The following is a 21,457-nucleotide window of genomic DNA, read 5'->3' on the forward strand; positions in this document are numbered from 1 at the left end:
GCACTCTTTAGGCTCATGCATGTGTGAGAATAATGCAATTACATCTTACCTCAGAGAACTCATATCCCCAAAGGGCCAATGGCACAGTGGGTAAGGGTGCCTTACCCACTGGAGTTACAGCTCCATGCTTTGAGATTTCTCTCACCATATCTTTGTGGGTTTTCTTCAGAGCCTCCAGCTTCTCCAAACATATGCTGATAGGTGGATTGACTATGATAAATTGCCCCTATCTGTTAAAGTGTGTGCATGGTGTGTCCCCATTCACATTCAGCGTTCCTAGGATAGACTGCATTTCTGTCATGACCCTGGCCATGTCAAAAATATTGAATGAACAAATGATCTCAAGCTACCATGTCATCACACATCTTCGCATGAAACCTGGAGACAACACTCTGGCGTATTGGAAACTGGATGTACTGTATATGAACAATACTGTATGTGAGGCAGCCGAGATGGAAAAACTAGTGACTTTAAATTCGACCCATCACAAGACCCCACATTTCAATATTAATACATATTATCAATATCCTTTCCAGGTATCCATAGCGTGTTTAAGCTTTTTGATTGCTAGAGTGTGCATGAGCATAAGAACTCACAAAAACAGTGGAACCCAGTAAGTACTATTGGGTTAAAGAGCTTCTTATAAATAGTACAGCTATTTGTGTTAATTGCAGGTTTACCAATTCAGGACTCCAGATAACCTACTAAGCGCCGGAAAACTTTTGTTGAGATGATGATCATGTAGTCAAAAATTTATAGACACCCACTTGCAAAAACATTTTCGTTTACTTATTTACATTCAGGCTCATATATTACAGGTGCACTATGTACTATAAATTTGGCTAAAGATTGGTGGACACCTGACCATGCCACATTTGTTGCTATTCCTGAATGCTTTAGCATTACAATTTCACTTTACTTCAACAAAGGGGCACAAACCTCCTCCAACGCACTCGTGCACATAGTGAGCTCCATCAACATAGTGGATATTATTGTAACAAAAAGAAGGTGGGAGGATACTTAAAACCAGAATAGGATGATTAAAGTGTACATATGAGTATTATGGTCAGGTTTCCACAAAATCTTAGCCTATAGTTTATATATATTTTTATACCAATATTTTCTTCAACCCAATTTCAATTCAAAATTAATTTAAAATCAATCAGACATTGCCATAAAGCAGCTTTACAGAACTCTGCATAAAGACTTGACTAGGGCAATGTCGAAAGACAAGACAAACCTCTCTTCTTCTAGGTGACACCCAAAAGTGGGATTATACACGATTACAGTATATGGTTATGGAAAAGTAGAGACAAAGGTAAAAGTCCACTAAAAGAGTATTAACTTAGTGTGTATTGAAAAAAGTTTTAGTCTATATAGATTCATAGCTAATTCATCACTTCTGGGCTATCGAGCTCACTGTATAAACACAATACAATTTAACATATTCAATAATACTGGCATGAATAAACCAGCAGGCAAAGTGTCCCTTTAAACAATGATTTCCTTAAAATATCAGGTGTTTCAGTTAGGACACAGGACTCTCAGCTACTGCTCTATTTTTTCACTTTACCAATTAAAATTATGCCTCAAATAGCAGGGCTATAATCAATATAATAATCCTATTGTCTTGACAAATTTACCTTTTTTAAAAATAATTCGGACAATTTTTTTTTTTAACGAGGCTGATCAGAAAGTCTATAATCCCCATTTAACATTAAAACATATACCTTGTGAAAAAAAAAAAATGCCAGCACCAGGACAGCAACTCATTTACCATCAATTAGAAGTTTCTTTATTCTGGTACAAACATACATAGCATTTTCTAAATATAGACTTGTAAATCTCCACTTGAAAAAGTGAGCACCCATAGAGAAATGGATGGCCACCCAGTGTGTGGTCTGTTGGAGGCAGCCTGAGGTTACAGGATAATCAAGCACCAGCAGAACTGGAGTGTTCACCTCAATAAAATTCCTGTTAAAGGAAAATTCGTCTAGTCTGCCTCTTAACCACTTCAGCACAAGTCTTAGCGGGAGGTATGTACGTGATGGGCGAGCAAAGATAAATTGAGGATACCTAAAACCTGAGTAGAAACCATATATGGGCTTGGTGTTTACCTTAGTATTGTATACCTGCCAGAAACAATAATTGAAAAAGAAGGATTCTTTAGGCTTAAGACTAAAAGCCCGGGTTGCATGTTCAAAAACAGCACATAAAATATTTGCTGAGCTCTGGAAAAATTATGGGAATAGCAACATAGTTAAGGTAAACCAATACATGACACTGGTGTTAGTACAAAGAAAAAAGAAAAAAAAGTATTTATGAAATGTATAGAAACAGACTTGCACATTCCATAAAGTAACACAGGAAGACAAATCAACCTGCTATAGCAGAATTTATAGCCATAATCCCTTCCACCTGTGTCTATATTGCTTCCTGGCATTACTTGTAGTGAAATATTTTAATGACCAAAAAAATAGGATGATTTTTGCAGAATATTCAAAATAGTACTGAGCTTCTGAAATGTGATGATGTGCATAAAAGTGTAATTAGTGGAATGCCTGTTTATACCTACAGTAAGACCCTCCTCTGAACCTTACTCATTAGTCTGATTATTCTAGCCACACACAGTAAAATTCACACAGACCAAAAAAAAACAGTTGTTAGTTCAGTTTACATACATTATGACAACAACAGAGAAGTCACAGGTCCACAAAATGATTGCAATATTGAGAACGATTTCCGTTGTCAAAATTGAAATGAACTGTAAATGTGGTTTGGAAGGGGAGAAAAAAAAAAAACAGCTGAAGGGGGGAAAACTATCTTGCCAACAGCTGCTGGTGCTCTGTCACACTTTCATGTGGCTTGCTTTTACCAAAGCCAATGCTTTTACAAACATTTCCCTTCTAACCAATTGTACTTGAGTGCTTAAACGGCTGACTGGCATTCATTTTAATAACAAATGCAGCAGAAAATGTCAGCGACACAAACCTTAAAAAGGTTGAGAGGCTTGCCCTACTTCTCTCACTATGGATGATATGGTCAGAAAAGTAATAAACGAGTGTTTGCTGCAGTGTTGTTGATGCAGTTACGTTTTTGGAGAGTGTCTGTGCACAGTGGGTTCAACAATCGAGCCCTTGTGTCTTTCAGCACTCAACTGCTAATAGCACAGCTGAATCCTGAACAGGAATGCTAGCCTCTCATGCCACTCATGTTAAAATAGGCAGTCTGCTAAGTCAGCTCCCTGCTGCAGAACAACAGCTGCTGCGATTGCAGGTTGAAGGAGAACATGAATGAAAGAGAGCAGAGATGTCAGCTGTGCCAGTGGCACACTAACTGACTGACTGGGGGGATTTGCCAAAAACAATGAAGTCACTCTGCTAGGATCATATCCAGTATTAAAAACTGTGTTCTATTCCTCAATAGGATCTTCTGCATAAAACAACTTTTGTGTTTATTAATCAAATCTTGAGCGTTTACAGTAGGATACAGTTATGGAAACAGCTGCCATTTAACATGAAACAGTACAAGTCAGTAGGTATAATAAAAGATGGTTTTATATATGAATACAGAACACTAGTGCCTCGCAAAAGGATCTCTTAATTTCATTGCTGTAAGCAGGAGGCAAAAAACATCATGACCTACATTGCTCTCAGTAAACTGCACCAGAATCGGTTGGATACTGTTGATCCTTTTTAAAGTGCAACAATGAAATGTGGCAAACAAATCAACGCAACACTTTTACTAGCAGTGGGCATTACCATTGGGTAGTTCACATATTCCTTGTAAAAAAATCATGTGTCCTGCCCAGATGATGTAAAGAAAAAAAATTGACATCTTTGTTGGTTTGCCCTCAAAATGCATGTTTTGGAGGAAAAAAAAGACAAACAGTAACAAAACATTGTAGCATCAACAAAGCTACATACACCATGTTTAAAGTACATAATAAATTAAATAAACAATAACATGGGGAAAGCATGCACAACACCACAATTAATACAGGACAGCTTGATAAGCTTGAGTGCTATCACTATGTTTACTTATAGAGCAAGTTCAATCCAATGGTGCTAATTTTTCACTGACCCCATTTTAGCATTCTGTTTGAGCTGTCCCTTAAACTGAAATCACTTAGACAGGCAAATTAAGCAAAAATAGCAATACAATGTAAAATCTGATGGTGTGCTGGAGAAAAAGCCTGATATTTGTGTAATCTGAAACAAGATGTACATAACGTTAACATTCTCTAGTTATATATTTATATATATATTTTTTCCAAACCTTTGCAAAACAAATATTTTCAAATTCCATATTTTTTTTTCTTAGAAAATTTGCCTTAGAGGCTTTAATATATTTTCTACTTAAGGTATTAAAAATATGCTGGTTTGTTCAGTTAATTCTGTCATAAAGTATAATCTGCCTTTATATTATTCTAAATAAACAAAAAAAAGTACAGGAACCAAAAAGACTTGTCTATGTTTTTTTTCTCCTTTAAATAAAAAAAAAGGAGTGTGGTTTCATTGCAATAACTGGTCCTTATAGCTACTTAGAAGTTACATATAGACATTCAGATCTGGACCAGACTTGGAAAAGTCAGTGCTTAAATCACTTATTTTACATAACATTTTGCTCAGCTCTCTCCCCTTAACACTAATTATCATTTCTTTAAGGATTTGTAGCTTTTTCTTAAAATGTATTAAGCCAATAATTACTTGGCCTCTTCCATTAGAAGGTGATATACCTTCTTGAATATTACACTTTCAATATTACCGGTATACTCTCAGGGACTTTAAGTTATACCCAAACACCAATAAGTTTATTTCTCGATAGTATAATATAGAACGTGTTTTCAGCTTGAGTCTCTCGATATATTCTCTGACTTGCCCAAGTATTTTTTATGCCAATTGTCCATCAAGAACAGGTGACAGCAGTGTTATTCTTCTGGTCCACATGGACAGATAATTATGGTCTTTTGCTTTTAGATCACTCATTATTATAATGAGCACATGTCAAAATATCTATTAAATATACTGATCAATATGCTTTGTTTCCTGTCAATTGACTACTTTTTTTTTTTTTAACCACAGCATTAGTGTTATAAAAGAGTAACTGTCACCGAAGACACTTAAAACTTGCTGGTTTAGGACTATAATAAATCATAACTTTCCAAATAAAACATAACTCGCCCAATGGCTCTAGACGGTGTATCCTTATCACACAAACTTCACAGAGCTATATATATATAATATTTTTTCTTTTCTGTCAAATGAATATCACGCCACGAATATTTGAGTAGGCTATTTTTTTAAGTCCGATTCGTCATGCACTTTCTTCGCTCGTTTCTGCACATTTTTTTAAACCGGATCTCATTATATGAGCACTACATTAAAAAAGAAAACAAAAACAAAAAAAAAACTTTTCTTGTAGCATCAGTCGTCATCCACGTCCTCCCCCTCGGACTCGTCTCTCCGCTCGTACATTTTGTCGCGCTGTCTCTCCTGGATCTCCTTCATCTCCTCGGCGTAGCGGCAGAAGGCGCCGCCGAACTTACTCCAGGCTTTGAACGGAATCGTGATGGAGTTCCGGTAGCTGGGCTTCACCTCGCTCACGCGCAGAAACACGCCGTACTTGTTGGAGCCGACGTCGAAAAAGAAGCGCTTGGAGTCCACCATGATGGAGGTGCCCTCGGGCAGCTCGCTGTAACCCCCGGAGGCCGCGCCGGCCCCGGCACCGCCGATCAGCTCCTCGTCATCTCCGCCGTAATCGTCGATGAGTTTGGCGAGCGCGTCGCGGAACTCGATTAAGCCCTGCGCGGGCAGTGCGATCGTTTGGCCCGCTTGAGCTCCGCCACCACCAGGGCCTCCGAGACCGAAGCCCGGCCCTCGATTCACGGTCTGTCGAATGCGCAGGAACCTGCCGCGCTGATTCTCCTTCAGATCAAGGTAGTATTTACGGTTTTCACGCACCAAGAACTCGCTTTTCAGAGCCCGCCGAGGGCCACCGTCGTCTCCCGGGCCTCCCCCTGAGGACTGCGCGATCTGCTCGGGGCTGCTGGGCCCAAGCTGTGCGTAGTGCTCGATGAAATCGCCGAGGTAGTCGCGGAACTCTGCCGCCACGGACATGGAGAGGGTCAAGCGACTTTTCGAGCCACCGGCGCCGACCTCGGCGATCTTGATGAAGCGGCCCTTGGAGTTTTGCTTGACATCCAAGTAGAAACGTTTGTTTTGGATGTCAAGGCGCTTCGACGCCAACTCCTGCGTCTCTTGTTCCCGCTGGAACTGCGAGAAACCACCACCACCACCGCCGCCGCCGCCTCCTCCTCCACCTCCACCACCACTACTGCCTCCGCCACCGCGCTCACTCCCGCTGTCTCCATCCGCCATCTTCACCACCACCAGCCAACTTCTCCCCCTTCCTGCACTGGTGCTTGTGCACAGCAGACGGTGAACGTCGTTGACGTCAAATACACGGAAGTAGAATCTTCGCGATCTCATTAGCCGCGTATCTGCCAATAACAGCCACGTGCGCTAGGTCATAGGTTGACGCTCTTGTCATCAGCAGTTCAGAGGCGGGTCTGCGCCTTATTATTGGTTGAAAATATTCCTACAGACAGGCACTTCCTGTTGTTGCTTCGAAGGAGAAACCTTCTGAAGGTCTGATCCAAGACAAACTTTTTCAATTCTGTGTGTTAAATATAACCATAATACACAAAGCAGAATCTGAACACAGATCAGCTGCTTAACCTGTCAGTTTTTTTTTTTTTACCGAAAATTCAGCGGCATGACATCAAAAATGTCAAAGTTATTGCAAGTTTTAGACATGATAATACATATGATAGCTCTGTGCTCAAGTTACCCTTTATCAGGAAATGCAAAGGCCTAGTGAGGTGAAATTTGCACATACAGGTCAAACTCATAATTGGCCACTGGGGGCGTTGTTTATGGTGTAAATATACCTCTGGGACAGTTTAATAGTGACATTTATTTTGTTTATAATCATTTAACCAAAGAGATTACACATAAAATATATGAAATATTTATTGTACATATTATTTCTGAAGTTCTCTGATAATAATGCCATATTGGGATGTATTTAAAGCTATCTAAAGGTTAAGTTAAGCCTTTATTTGTCACATATACATTACAGCATTGTGAAATTTCTTCTTCACATATCACAGGTTAACTAGGGTCAGAGTGCAGAGTCAGCCATGATACAGTGCCCCTGGTGCAGACAAGGTTGAGGGCCTTGCTCAAGGGCCCAACAGTGGCAACCTGCTGTAGCTGAGGATCAAACCGCCGATCTTCCGATCAATAACTTGGTGCCTTTGCCCTCTGAGACACCATTGCCCCATCTGTATAAGGAGGATCATAGCCAGCTGTTTTTCCTGAGGTATCTAGGATCTTTTAACATCTGTAAAAAGCTTTTGCTGAATGTTTTTAAATCAAACATCATTGCCAATGTACGTTTCTATGTAGCAGAAATAACAGCACACAACATACTCCAGTTAAATTTGACTTGAATGGCACATAATGACATAGTCATCTAACTTTATTTTATTGCCACATAATGTTGTTAAGCCTAAGATCTTACCAACTGAAAGAACCCCAGCTCATAACACTGTCTCCAGAAATTTTGTCAGGCCCGTAGCCAGCCTAGTGCAAGGGGGGGTTCTTTTTTTTTTAAAAAGTGGACCTTTTTTCTCAGTATTTTGTATTTGAGTATTTACTCATTTTGTATATCATTTTGAGGATTAAATACTGCATTTTAGTGACATGTGCTGGATTAGCTTGTCTGCTGGTATCATAATGTGCATGCTTTTGATGCACCAAAAATATTTACTACAATGTTGTCAAATTGCTTATCAAGATCACGTGCGACTTTTTTCACTTCAAAAGCACACCCACACACACACACACACACCCACACACACAGAGTTCAAAAGTTTAAAAAACACACTAACAACAGAATACATTTAAGGAATTTTTACTGGAATATTATTAAACTACAAATTCAACTTCTCTCATCAACATGCTCTCTCATTTCTTTGTCTTTGCCTCTTCACTTTATTGAACTTATTTAAAATATATTTAATATTCAACGAATTGTTATTTATATAGTCTATTAATTAGGCGAAATATAATAAAATATGTTAAATTCAACCTTTAAAATCCCAGTCATATAGAATAATTCAATATTTATTGGCATGTCGAGCATTTACAGTAGGCTATCATTTACATTCAGAACGTGAAGTAAAGAGATCGAAATGAGGGGAAAAATCGAATATAAACAAATATAAAAATATTACCAATAATTATCTAATAATAATATACAAATATTACGGGGAAAAGACGATCAGTTAATGTACTTACAAGACTTTGAGATGGATAAAAAATATTTTTTGTGGGCTTATTTTATTTTATGTTTTATGTAACAATTATTCATGATAAACTTCATTCGAATGCTGTCTACACCGCGTATAGACAGCATCGCCTATGGTTAATAGAATAATTTAATAAATTTACTAATTTAATAGAATAACTTATTAATTCAAAATAAAATGTTAATAAATCCTAGCATGGTCAAGCAGGTTTGTTTACGCATTAAACTCGTCGTTCTTTCTTTTCTTTTCTTTTTTTGATGGATTAACATTATTTAATATAATAAATTCACAGATCCATCAGATAGGCTACTGTCTGTTAAAGTTTATTTAAGATGTTACAGACTTGTCATAGCCATTCAGACTGCTCAAGAAAAGGCACGAGAGAACTATTCTGTGTGTGATGTGGGGTTGATGATTAGCTACCATTTAACTAGCGTTAGCAACTTGATCTTGAGGTAGTAACAGACTTACTCTGTTTGGCAGTCTTTTTGAACATATGTTCAATATTCTCCGAAAATGATGCTGCTGCCTGCTTTCTCTTCCGTCTCTCCTGCTCTTTTCGACCCATATTATACACCGCCGGATGCCGCCGCACAGATAAAAAAAAAACGTCAGTTGCTGCGCAGGTTTGTCACGTCGCGGGTTTTTTTTGGTAAATTGTTTTGTAATTAAGTGTTATTTTAAATAATGCCCAACAATTTTAATCTGTCTAAAAAAAAAATAAAATTAAATAATAATAATAACAAAAAATTCTGGACCTTTGGCAGTGGGGGGTGGGTCGTTCGAATCACCCGAACCCCCCCTGGCTACGGGCCTGTTTGTACAGCAGACATCACTTTATGTGTTCCCTTTTCCATAATGTGCCTTTTACATGGATTGAAGCAGATCTAAAGCTAAAAATAATAACTTTTTTAAAATTTAACTTTATTTTTATTTAAATATGACCAAACTGTGTGGTCAGTATTTTGAGGAGGTGTGAAAAGTTTGCTGTTTTACTGTTTCTCAGGAGTGAAAAGGTTGATTGAGCTGTATATTGGTGTTCTGCTCATAATTATTCTGCTAATCTGTAACTGGATTTTAATTTCTATTGGATCATTCAAAAGACAGGGGCTCGTTTAAAAAATGGCTTTTGGCAACATTTTGACCAATTTCAGACGTTTCATACACATTTCACATGAAGTAATTTATTAAATTAAATTAAATTAAATAATTAATTGTATAACGTTTTAATAACTGCCATTGTCACAAAGCAAATTTACAGAATAAAACTAAATAAAAAGAAATGGTGGCAAGTAAAAAAAAAAATCCTGGGATGACAATAGGAAGAAACCTTGATAGGAACCAGGTTTAACAGAGAACCCATCCTCATTTGGTGCTTACGGATAGCAGGGATTGATTAGCAATCATGCGGTGTGTTAGGCAATTATTAAATTATGACAGAACTGGCCATTGGGGACAATTGTTGCTGACGGTGCTAACTACTAATCACTTCTTGTGGCTATATTTACAACAATGGAAAAAAAGAAAGTACATCCTTTAATACTACCTTTGTGCTTTTCAGGACTAAATAACAATTGTGTAAATTGTAAGTGCCAAAATATGTTGAACGTCTACCCAAGTTGGATTAGCTATTAATATACTATTAATACTTTGTTGATTTTCTTTTGCCAGCTTTAAATGACAATATAACTGTTAGAATGTAAGAGTTGTTCTCTACTGATGTTCAATTAGCTGAATTAGTTGTTGCTTCTGAGCTGAAAGTTGGTGTGCTCCTTCACTCCGCTAAACATTAACTTTTTTAAAATTCATCAGGTAATTAAAAAGAACCGATTTCCTTCAGCCAATTAATTTCACCAGCAAACTATCACTGAACTATAGTCATAAAACTTGATGTTTCAGCTTATCTATGGTCTCTATCTTGTCAGGAACTGGCCACTGGGGACACTACTGGGCCCTGCAGACTGTTCCTTGTTATGGTAAAACTTGTCATGCCTAAATATTTACAAAATATGCATTTGGCTTCTTCACCTTCATTATCAACTGTTATAAATTGTATTATGTCCTATTGTAAAATACAAATATAATTTTTTGGGTTTAAATTTTTTTGAGTATTTCTATGCCATATTTATTAAATATAAAAAAGGGATGCAAATATTCCATAGAATTACCAGTATATTGTTTTAAAAAACACTGTTTTGATTGTTACTAAACACATAAATCAGCAATTTTATGGTATTATTTTATTTTTATTCTACCTTAACATGAACAAACATCTTTTAGACAGTATCCACAGTATTGCAATACACTTTACTGACATTTTTGAATATTAAATCTTTGGCAGAATAGTAAATCTTTGACATCCTCTTCCTTTAAAAAAAAAAAAAAAAAAAAATAGTATTCCATGTCATGTCAGAATGCATCACCCCACCTTCCTAATCATCATTTTTCTCTAACAGCATTCCATGTTATACTAAATAAAGTATTGTATAAAATAGTAATGTTAAAAAGAAAAACACATTTCATGTTTTGTGCATGTTAAACAGTTAGGGGAGTTGGGGAATAAAATTCTCTCTCTCTCTCTCTCTCTCTCTCTCTCTCTCTCTCTTTAATAAAAGCAACCGTGAGCTGAAAGAAGACTCAGACCCACACTAAGGTCATGCAGGATTTTTGTTCACATAGTTCTGTTAAGCAAAGGAATTACTTACCTTATTATGGCCACAAGAGGGCACCAAAATACTGAAAAATCAGAAGAAATAACAGCACACAACACCGTGTTAAAGTGCCTGAGAGGCTGCCCTTTTAGAGAACTGAACAGAGAACTGTAGATGGAAGGGTTTTCAAGTCACATGGGCGTAGGTCTCCAAATAAGCAGCAGGTAAGAATAAAACATATTTTTTTCATGTGACTTGAAAAACCTGCCATCTACAGTTAAATATAAATATTAAAACTTTGATCATCATGTTATCTGGTTTAATTTAGTATTTTAGCTACATAAATAAGACAGTAGGTACGATTTGGGACATTATTTAATACAATACAATATTTATTTAAAAAAAAGGATTTTTCTATCTCTGTCAATCACACAGCTATGCAGTTAAAACGAGTGCACTAAATGCTGTCTGTCACTATTTTTGATCATTTATGTGCAAAACTCTCCGTATGATAGTTAATGCTATATGCACTGTGCAATGTTTTATATAGACAGTTAGGTTTTCCAATTAAAACCAAGTAGGGATAAATGCAGGCTGGAGCAAAAGGCGTACCGAAAGGTCAGGACGGGCCGAACGGTAGGGGGCGTGTCGAAAGGGTTCTCACTGGTGAAAGGAGCTTCTGCGTTGGCCAATCAACGTGCCGAAAAGTAGGGGGCGTGCCGAAAGGTAGGGGCGTGTCGAAAGGTTTCTCATTGGTGAATGGAGCTTCTGCGTTGGCCAATTAGCGGTAATTCTATTTATATTTAAGTACCTTTAGTTTAGCGTGGAAGAACATGGCGTCGGTAATGTTTGGTGTGGTTAGTCAATATAAATAATTTTTCCTCTTTATTTTCGTCATTTAATTGTTCGTTTAATTGTTGTCGACAGACATATTACTGTGGCACCAGAGAGTTTGACGGATTCTGTTCTATGGACTGCTACTACAGCATGAATGAATGACTAGATTGGGTGGAGGGGTTATTAATTTTTATTTATTTATTTTTTACTTGTGAAGACAATCTCTTAAACGGAGCAGCTCTGCCTCCACATTTGAAACTAAATAAATGTTTTATTGGCTAAAATTGTCTGTTTACTAAATTAGTGCCACTTCAAATGTTACTAAACTGTACTCCTCCTTATTGTGGTGTTTTATGACCCATATTTGTCCTTATCAGGCTATGTGTTTTTAGTTTTCATGCACTTTTAGTAAAACTACAGAAAAACAACTGTCAGTTCAAAACATTCTAAACGACTAATTCTGTAACTTTTTTTTGGTCTTGTTAACTAATACAAATTTAATAGTATTGCAAAAATATTAAAATTACATAATTTTATGAACAGCTTGTGGTACTATATTCTTTTAAATAATTGTAATTTGATTTTGATTATGGGTTTAATACGGTTAAGGCTAGAAGGAATACAGCTCTAGCTATTGGGCATGCGCATATCAATCTAACGATATTTTTCTCTCACTGTACTCCAATAAAACTTTTTGTATTACAGAAAGAATTAGGTTTAGACGTGAAAAACGATCCAATAGGTATACCAATTCATTTCATTTTTTGGGTAGAACATTTGACCAATTTATGTGACCAACAGATTGGGTTGTTTTTAACCCAGTATTTTTTAGGGTGTGGTCATCCATAAATGTTACTTTATTAACTTGTTAACTTGTAAAGTTTCACTTCAGCTGCCTGGGACAATCAAGAGTCAGAGCATAGTTCAAGCCCTAGCAATATTTTTCTGTTCTGTGATCACTTTCACGCCTTTTATAACAACTCTAGTGTCCACTGGTACTTAGGCAAGAAGTTACATTTTGCTTAGACAGAAAGTTTTTTTGTTGATTGCATAAGGCTGGATTTACTGTAATTCTGTGATTCTGTAAAGCTGCTTTGTGACCAAAAAGTACTCCTAAATTTATGTTCTTCTTCACCTTATCTTTTCAAAACATTCCAGACTGGATGTAAACACTCCTGCATCCACCTTTTCTTTGGTTCTTTGTGTGTGTGCGTATATATACTCCTGTCTCCCACAATAAACTTTAAACGTCTCACTGAGCACTGACTTGTGTGTATCATTGAGAGGTTTCCTGGATCCAGGCAGAATACAGGCTGAGCACTGAGTAGACAAAAGGAGGTCTACCAAAATTCAAGAAATCCTTACAAATTATTTATTACTAACTCAATACTTCTCGTTGATAGGAAAATAGTTAATAGAAAAATTTTAAAGGTTAAAGCTAAAAATAAGCAAATCAGCTTTAATGTGATCAGTGATAATATTTCAGATTGAAGCCTACGTACATCTGCCTGTCTTTCTGTATGACAGAACTCTTATTAATACAACCACTTCACTGCTGTTATTCCATCAGTAAAAATATTAAAAATTCCCACAAAAAATATTCAGTTTAGGTTTTCTAATAATCTCTATTGGTATAGGTTTTTGTTAACTTTGAGCAAGTACCTTCTTAGTATTATTTTAAAGTAGATCATTAAATTCGAGACATAACTGTCAGTAACATCGTTTTTACTTAACATTTAAATTTCACAAATATTCTGCAGGTTAACTTCAAGCAGACATCTAAGTAATACAAAAGTTTTGTTCAGACAGAAATAACGTAATAAACAGAAATAAACAGACAGAAATAACGTCTCACAAGCACAACTTCAGTTTGCAGTATCTCTCTATACTGTTTGCTGTGCATTGCCTACTATGAGCAAACAAAATTACCATTACATTGAATTTAACAGCTCCTGACGCAAGCTAAAAAGAAACTATTATAACACCCATGTTAAGTTATTTTCTATCACAAGTTAACAATTCAGGTTAGGATCAGCTTTCTTTTAGAAAGTAGCTAATTTACGCATTAGCTTGTGATATAGCCCATATTGTCCATATGTTAGGCAGCTAGGTAAGATGTGATTCCCTTTTTACCCTGATGCACCCATCACTCTGTGATAGGGTCAATCTGAACTTTACATGACATTTTTTCATTGCTTCCATTTACTTACTTATTTTTCATCTATAACCAAGTTTTCTTATGACAACACTGTCCTTTAGTCCCAATCCTGTGAGCTCTCATCACATGGTGCATGAAGAAATATTTACTATCACTATTAAACATAGCACGTAGCTGAGATGTTTAGGACCTATTCTCTTATTTTTCTTCAAACTGCATCATGATCTCAAGTGAACTCAAAAATTTCTTCTCGTTTTCCCCCACAAAGTTTCTTTCACAAGGTTAATGGTTCAGCACTATTCTTTAAAGAATTTTGATCTTAGCATTTTTTCCCCCATTTAGTCTTACTAGGAAGTTGTCTTCTTGTTTAGTTTGAATCGCGTCACATTGGGGATGTGAAAATGCGTTTACCTTTACTATTACACCAATCTGTACTTTAGACTCTAAATTTGTAATGTCACTTTAAGTGTGAAGTCACATTTTTTTTTCCAGCAACACTTTCAGTCATTTTAATGTTGTTATTACTTGATGACTAGAACACTCACTCAGTGTGTATACTCTGTATACAGGGTCACGGGAAGTCTGGAGACTATCCCACAAGACCAGGAACATGGCGGGGTACACCCTGGACATGGTGCCAATCCATTGTACCAACCCTCCCATTTTATCTATTCCCGGGACCGGCACTGTATCCACTGGCTGGGAATCAAACCCGGGCCTTCCGCATGGCAAGCAACAAACCTACCACTGAGCCACCAGTGTCAAAATAACATATTTTGCTTAATAATATATATATATATATATATATATATATATATATATATATATATATATATATATATATATATATGCAGAAGCAGAAAGAAACGTTTCCTACGTGACTGAAATCTGAAAGGATGTTAATAGAGTTCATTAGGTCAGAAATTCTAATATTATATAACTGGCTTCTACGTGACTTATGTGAGCCTTATAATATCTATCTATCTATATGCTTTCAGGAACTAGTAACTTACACACACACACACACACACACACATACACACACACACACACACACACACACACACACTCATTGTAAAGACATAGTTTTTAATGCAAATAATTAAAGCAATGCCAACACCTAAACCTAATGTCCTAACTTCAGTAATCAAAATAAAAGCTTTTTAATTTGTTTAAACAAAAGTTTGGTCTTGTAAAAGAACACTTTAACTCATGGGGATCAGTTAATTGTTCAAGATCAAACAGTCACATATTCCTAACTGCGTACCCAAGATATAAGACACAAGCTATAAGATGATTAAGAAATACAGGAGATACTTAAACTCCCATCATTTGGATTACACACAGTTTCACCGAATAATCTACTGGGCCCATCAATTAAGTATAATGCTCAAACAATATACATATTTAGTTATATTAACTAATGTAACACAGTTTAAGAAAGTTTTCAGAAAAGAATAACACACTTCCTATTTAAAAGTGAATATGGAACTGAAAATAAGTCTTACATTGCAGGTTAAACTTCAAGCAGATATCTAAGTAATGCAAAGACTTCAGTTTGCAGTATCTCTCTATACTGTTTGCTGTGCATTGCCTACTATGAGCAAAAAAAATTACCATTACATTAAAATAAGAATTAATTGCATTTAACAGCTCCTGACGCATGCTAGAAAAAAACTATTATAACATACCCATACCAATGTTAAATTCTTAAACTTCTTTTAAGTTGGGATTAGCTTTCTTATAAGAAGTAGCTTATTTACACAGTTTTAGAAAGTTTTTAGAAAAGAAAAACGCACTTCCTATTTAAAAGTGGATCTGGAACTGAAAATAAGTCTTACATAACACAAAGAAACAACTTTACACCATAGTGTATTTTTTTTTTGTACTTTTTTTCTTTCATAATAATCAAATGTTTTTCTGAAATAAAATATTCCCAAAGTGATTCCACACTATATAGACTATAAACTAATAACTTGACAAAGCCATGATTTGCAGCTTAACAAAGCCCTGTTTACTCTGGGTTCTGGTGTAGCCCATCAAAGCAGTAAGCTGAAAAGTTAAAAGCACAACATTTTAATGCCACTTCTAGACATAGTTTCAAGTACGTAATAATCCTGAAAATGTAAAATATTGTACAATGTCAGACTTTCACTGCCCCTTATCAATGGAAACATTTGTATTTTAAACAATGAAACGAAACCAAGTTGAAAAGAACAAGGTTGAAAATTTTGTTCTTAACTTTAGGGTGGAGAGGGTCAAATTAAGATATAAGATGATTAAGATATAAGATGATTAAGATATAAGATGTCTATAACGTTACATACTGAGGGGTTTTTAAACCAGCAAAGTTTGGTGGCTGGAACGGATTATAATGGGAATAATCATATCGCAGTTAGACTTTTTACCTTAAGAACTTGCAAATTTTGGGCATTTTTGCTAATAAAAATTTTTATATGTTTCTTCTTATTCTACTTATTCTAATTTCAGTATTAGTTTTATTTTATATTTTTATTCAGCAAAGATAGGATTTCAGACAAACCCCTTTCATTGATCCATTTAATCTAACCCCTTTAATCTAAATTGTTTACCCCAATTTTTTAAAAGGAAAAACTTGAATTGAACGTTTTCCTTTTTAAACTTTATTAAAAAGGAGCTCCAAACAAAATACACCTCGCTGTTGTTGTCTATTTTTGTGCTTAAACGTTCTTCCTGTTGTCGTTTTTTTTTTTTTATTTTTTTTTTTTTAAATGAGCTAGCTAATAAAATCATTTAGTTTGACCTATTTATTAGCTGTATGTTTTAACGTAATTTGACGATATTCCGCGGGGTGTTCACACGTCTGAGCTAAGCACGAGATCATCGAAGGTGACGTCACTCAAAAGAATTTCCAAGCAGGACGCATAAATACAGAAGCACCAACACATGACTGCATTGACTAGCAGCTCGACAGGCTGTATAAGAGAGTTACAACCAGGAAACTTTAAACCGCTGTTTATAATCCCATCTCATAAACCAGAGGTACGTATTCTGTAGATTTATATGCATGCATAAAAAATATGAATTTTGCAGAATAAATGTCATTGATAGAATCATTGATCGAATACGCATCTAACATTTCTTCTTCTACTTTTTTTTTTTTTAAGGAATGGCCTGCAAAGATTTGTTAAATCTGAAAAGGTAAGTCTTAACTTGAAATTAATGTATGGTGCATTTTATGCATTAGTTTTATAAAGTTCCATTTAGTATAGTATAGTATAGTATAGTATAGTATAGTATAGTAGAGTAGAGTATTTTGTAATAATATGTCAATGTGTGTGAAGGTTTTTGATCGCAAAGATTATTATGAATGATCAGTAGTTCTGTCCTGTTGATGAGATTAGAAAGGCTTCTAAAAAAAAAAAAAAAAAAACCTCCCCCCCCCCACACAATTATTATTCATATTCTTATTCTTATTCTTATATTCTTATTATATTATTTTCAGTATACTAATTCAAAACATAAACACACCTATTTAGTACTTAATTTCCTCTTTACAGCCACATTGAAATTGACAGTGGAGTTGATTCTGATGACATGGGCTTTGATGAGATGGACTGCTCTGATTCTTTGGCCATGGTAAGTCATGGATAACCATTTGTTAAGCCTCAACATATTTCATGTTTTTTTGTTTTTTTTTACCTAATCAAAACCTGATCTCATTGTGGACTCATTGTGTTTTTTACAGAGTGGCAGTTGTGACCTGCACAAGGGACTCCGTATCGAAATCACCAAGGAGGTTCTGGGTATGCGCTCCATTATTAACGTTGTAATCGCTCTGCAGAGGCTGAAGCACACTGAAAGAGTTCAGTCCACAGAGTTCACTGGCCAGGAGTTCAATATTGCAGGTATGGTTCGAACATTGTATCTACTGTACATATATATGCACATAATCTTACTTTTACTGTGGTGTGAGATGAAACTGATTCTGTAAGCACTGAGATACTTTTGTCCTCATCACACAGAGACAAAGGTGAAAGATTTGAACTGCAGTGAATCCAAGAGCTACAGCAGGCAGGATAAGGTTGTGCAGTGCACTATATGTGACAAGTCTAAAAAGGCCTTGGTGCAGATGGGGCCTTTTCTGCTGGCAGTTACCCTAAAGGGTGGAAATGAGAAAAGTAAAGATAATCTTATTACATTTAATCACAATTGTACCACCACAATTGCTCTAGGTTGTCATATTTTATCATGTCCTTTTGTAATCTTCCTCTCCTTTTAACTCCTTCCATTTCTTTTGTCTTCTATCCATCTTCTACCCATCCACCAATAACTTCATTCTATGATCTTAAAGTCCTGACTCATCACTCTCACTTCTCAATTAATATTCATTCTTGCCACTGCCACGGCAATTTTGTTCACTGTAAAACCCTCTAAGATCTATTTTCATTTAACTGAAGTGATTCTTTTTTTCAACAGCATGGTTCAACCTCTCAGCCTACAATCCACCAACCTGCAGGGACAACACAAAAGGCCAGGCTGTATGTTTGGGGATTGTAAAGAGCGACTTCTTTCTTTCATGCACTTTGGATAATGGCACTCCTTCTCTGGTGATAGAGGTATGTAAACATAATCATCTGACAAAACCCATTGGATCATTTAAAGTTAGTCATTTGTTAGTATTTTAATAAATATTCAAAGGTAAAGAGTAGTTATAGTGGTTAGAGTTAGAATGGGTTATTATAGAGATTGTAATGGATAGATTGCATTAATGTTTTCAGTCATCAAACATTATTAAAACATGCACACACAGAGATTGGCATGAAGAGCGCTATCAGCTTGTGGAACTAATAGAATAGGAACAAATTGAGAACTCTTTTTATGACATAACAGTGTGTCAAAATGTCTAATGCAGTCAAAATTAGAGAATAGTGACTTCTTTGTAACTTTTTGTAAAAGTTATTAATTATTTTTTGCAGGAGGTAAAAGACAAAAAGAGTCTGAAGGCGATCAGGGAGAATGATGGCATGGAACGCTTTCTGTTCTTGAGGAACAGCTCTGGTGACACCCTTAACACCTTTGAGTCGGTCCAATACCCAGGCTGGTTCATCACCACCTCCAAGGATGAGTTTCAGCCTGTCCAAATGTCTCAGCAGCAAACGAGTCACCTCCAGCTGTTCACACTGAATGATGAGAAAGAAGTCCCTCAGATAGAATCTCATTCAGAAAAAACAGTTTTCAGAGTATGTACTGAGTACAAATGTTTATCTGGAGACTCATTTTATGTTTAACTATATCTCAGCTTTTACGTTTCATACAATGTATGGTTTTACTTAACTTTAATTAACTTATTTGATTGACTTAGCATTATAAAGCTTGTATTTATCTCAATACTCTAACTTATTGTTTAATTATGAAGCCTAATAAAATATATTTATTGTCAAATTTTTGCAAGTGTTTTACACACACACACACACACACACACACACACACACACACACACACACACACACATATATATTTATCATTAAATTATTCTGTGATGGATTGGCCTGCCCTGTGCCTGGTCTCCTGGGATAAGCTCCAGGCTTCCCGCGACCCTACATTCAACAGAAATTAATAACATGAATTAACAAAACTAGCTAAAGACAAAACCTAATTAGCTGACTAGCTAAGACAACAATTTAACATCTTAAATTAACAAAAATATCTAAGAACTATACAAAAAGACAAACACAGCAAAGAGAAAACATGCACTCAGGTTTGTTGACGGTGAAGTGATTGGTCGCTTTACATCTCAGGAAGCCCTCATGTCTGTGTTTCCTTCTGGCTCTCCCATTTAGTTATGCTGCCATAGTAAGTCCTGCCGGAGTCTCTGCTTGCACGCTACACTAAATATACATTCACTTATACATTCTGTGACAGTGACCATACCTAACTGCCATCTCTCCTTCTCTTTTGCTCTCTTCTCTCTCTTCTCCTCTCTCTCTTTCCCTTTCTCTCTCTCTGTCGAGCTATACATGTCGCTCCTGAGCTGCCAGTGATCCAGGCCCCCTCTGCCCTCTGGGCCTGTATGACTCGTTCTGGTGTCCTGCTTCTGGTGGAGATCTCTTTACATGGATGCCGCGTGTGGTCTGCCTGGGATGCTTGTGGTGACTGGAGACGGTTCCACTTTTCCATGGAGATGGTCCTGGCCTCAGCTGATGCAGACAGCTGTTCTTTGAGGACTCATGACTGCTGTTGCTTGATAGTTCAGGACTGGAGTTTCCTATAGTCTACCTGAGCCTCGAACTGGAATCCATATTAACTTAAACACATTCAAGATTTAAAGAACTTTGTTAATCCCAGAGGGAAATTGCTTATTCTAGGTTACAGTTGCTTACAGTTGTTAATCTAAGGAAAGGCAATAAAGGTAATAAATAATCATAATAAGCACAAAAAAAGGTCTTAAAACAAAAGGTCTTAAAACAGTAAGTAAGTAAGTACCAAAAAATATGACCCAAGAGCATTCGTAAGTATTGCACAGTAATCTGGTATATGTAGGTAATATTGTATTATTATATGTAATCTTGTATTACATATTTTATTGGGAAGTAGTATTGCACTTATCATATTATTATTTCGAGTAATGTTACAGAGAAGAGTTGTAAACTTTTATGGCCGTTGGGAGAAAGGATCTCCTGTGGCGCTCTGTGGAACACTTCGTGGTGATCAGTCTCTGGCTGAAACTGCTCCTGTGTTTAGCGAAAACACTATAGTGGGTGAGAAGAATTGTTTAAAATGGATTGTACTTTGGACAGAATTCTTTTCTTTGCTACTACATTCACAGAGTCAAGCTCCATGCCTAGCACAGTCCTAATTGACTTGTCCAGTTTGTTCTTATCAGACACCTTTATGTTATCACCCCAACAGCGGAAAAAATGACATCTGTTATAGTGAACTTCCAGTCTCACACAGTATGACTGCAGATCAATCCCTGTTATCCGTTATCACCCAATTGAGGATTAAGTCTGGTTTCTCTCAAGGTTTTTCTCTCCTGCCATTTCAGGGAGTTTAAAATGGGTTAGCACTGTCGCCTTGCACCTCCAGGGTCCGGGTTCGATTCCCAGCCAGGGGAATATTCAGGTTAAGCTAATTGGCGTTAACAAAATTGCCCATAGTGTGTGAGTGTGAGTGTGTGTGTGTGTGTGCCCTGCGATGGATTGGCACCCTGTCCAGGGTGATAGGCTTCAGGTCCCAGCAACCCTGAAGACAGGATAAAGCGGTATAGGAGATGAGTGAGTGAATTGAAATGCAAATATGCAAATAAGAGTAACATACCACAATGCGATACTCTGTGATAATGAGTTGAGATAGTGCAAATTGTGCATAAAATGATATATGAAAACAGTAAACATTTCTTGATGAAGTAACAGAAAAGAAAGGTTCTGTGCAAATAACAACTAGTAGATATTG

General features: G+C 36.4%; 2 protein-coding genes across 2 annotated transcripts; one reads left to right on the plus strand and one right to left on the minus strand.

Moving 5' to 3' along the window:
• Positions 1 to 1,769: 1,769 nt before the first annotated feature.
• Positions 1,770 to 6,491, minus strand: purbb (purine-rich element binding protein Bb). The gene has a single exon (XM_053515720.1). It carries the CDS (start codon positions 6,489 to 6,491, stop codon positions 5,427 to 5,429), a length of 1,065 nt encoding a protein of 354 aa, XP_053371695.1. The 3' UTR covers positions 1,770 to 5,426.
• A 10,429-nt stretch (positions 6,492 to 16,920) lies between these two features.
• On the plus strand, positions 16,921 to 19,447 carry il1b (interleukin 1, beta). Its single transcript, XM_053515722.1, has 7 exons — positions 16,921 to 17,044; positions 17,170 to 17,203; positions 17,563 to 17,641; positions 17,751 to 17,910; positions 18,028 to 18,183; positions 18,482 to 18,621; positions 18,982 to 19,447. Exons 2-7 carry the CDS (start codon positions 17,172 to 17,174, stop codon positions 19,291 to 19,293), a joined length of 879 nt encoding a protein of 292 aa, XP_053371697.1. The 5' UTR covers positions 16,921 to 17,044; positions 17,170 to 17,171; the 3' UTR covers positions 19,294 to 19,447.
• The last annotated feature ends 2,010 nt before the right edge of the window (positions 19,448 to 21,457 follow it).

Source organism: Clarias gariepinus, chromosome 17, assembly GCF_024256425.1.
Source record: "Clarias gariepinus isolate MV-2021 ecotype Netherlands chromosome 17, CGAR_prim_01v2, whole genome shotgun sequence".
NCBI lineage: Eukaryota > Metazoa > Chordata > Actinopteri > Siluriformes > Clariidae > Clarias > Clarias gariepinus.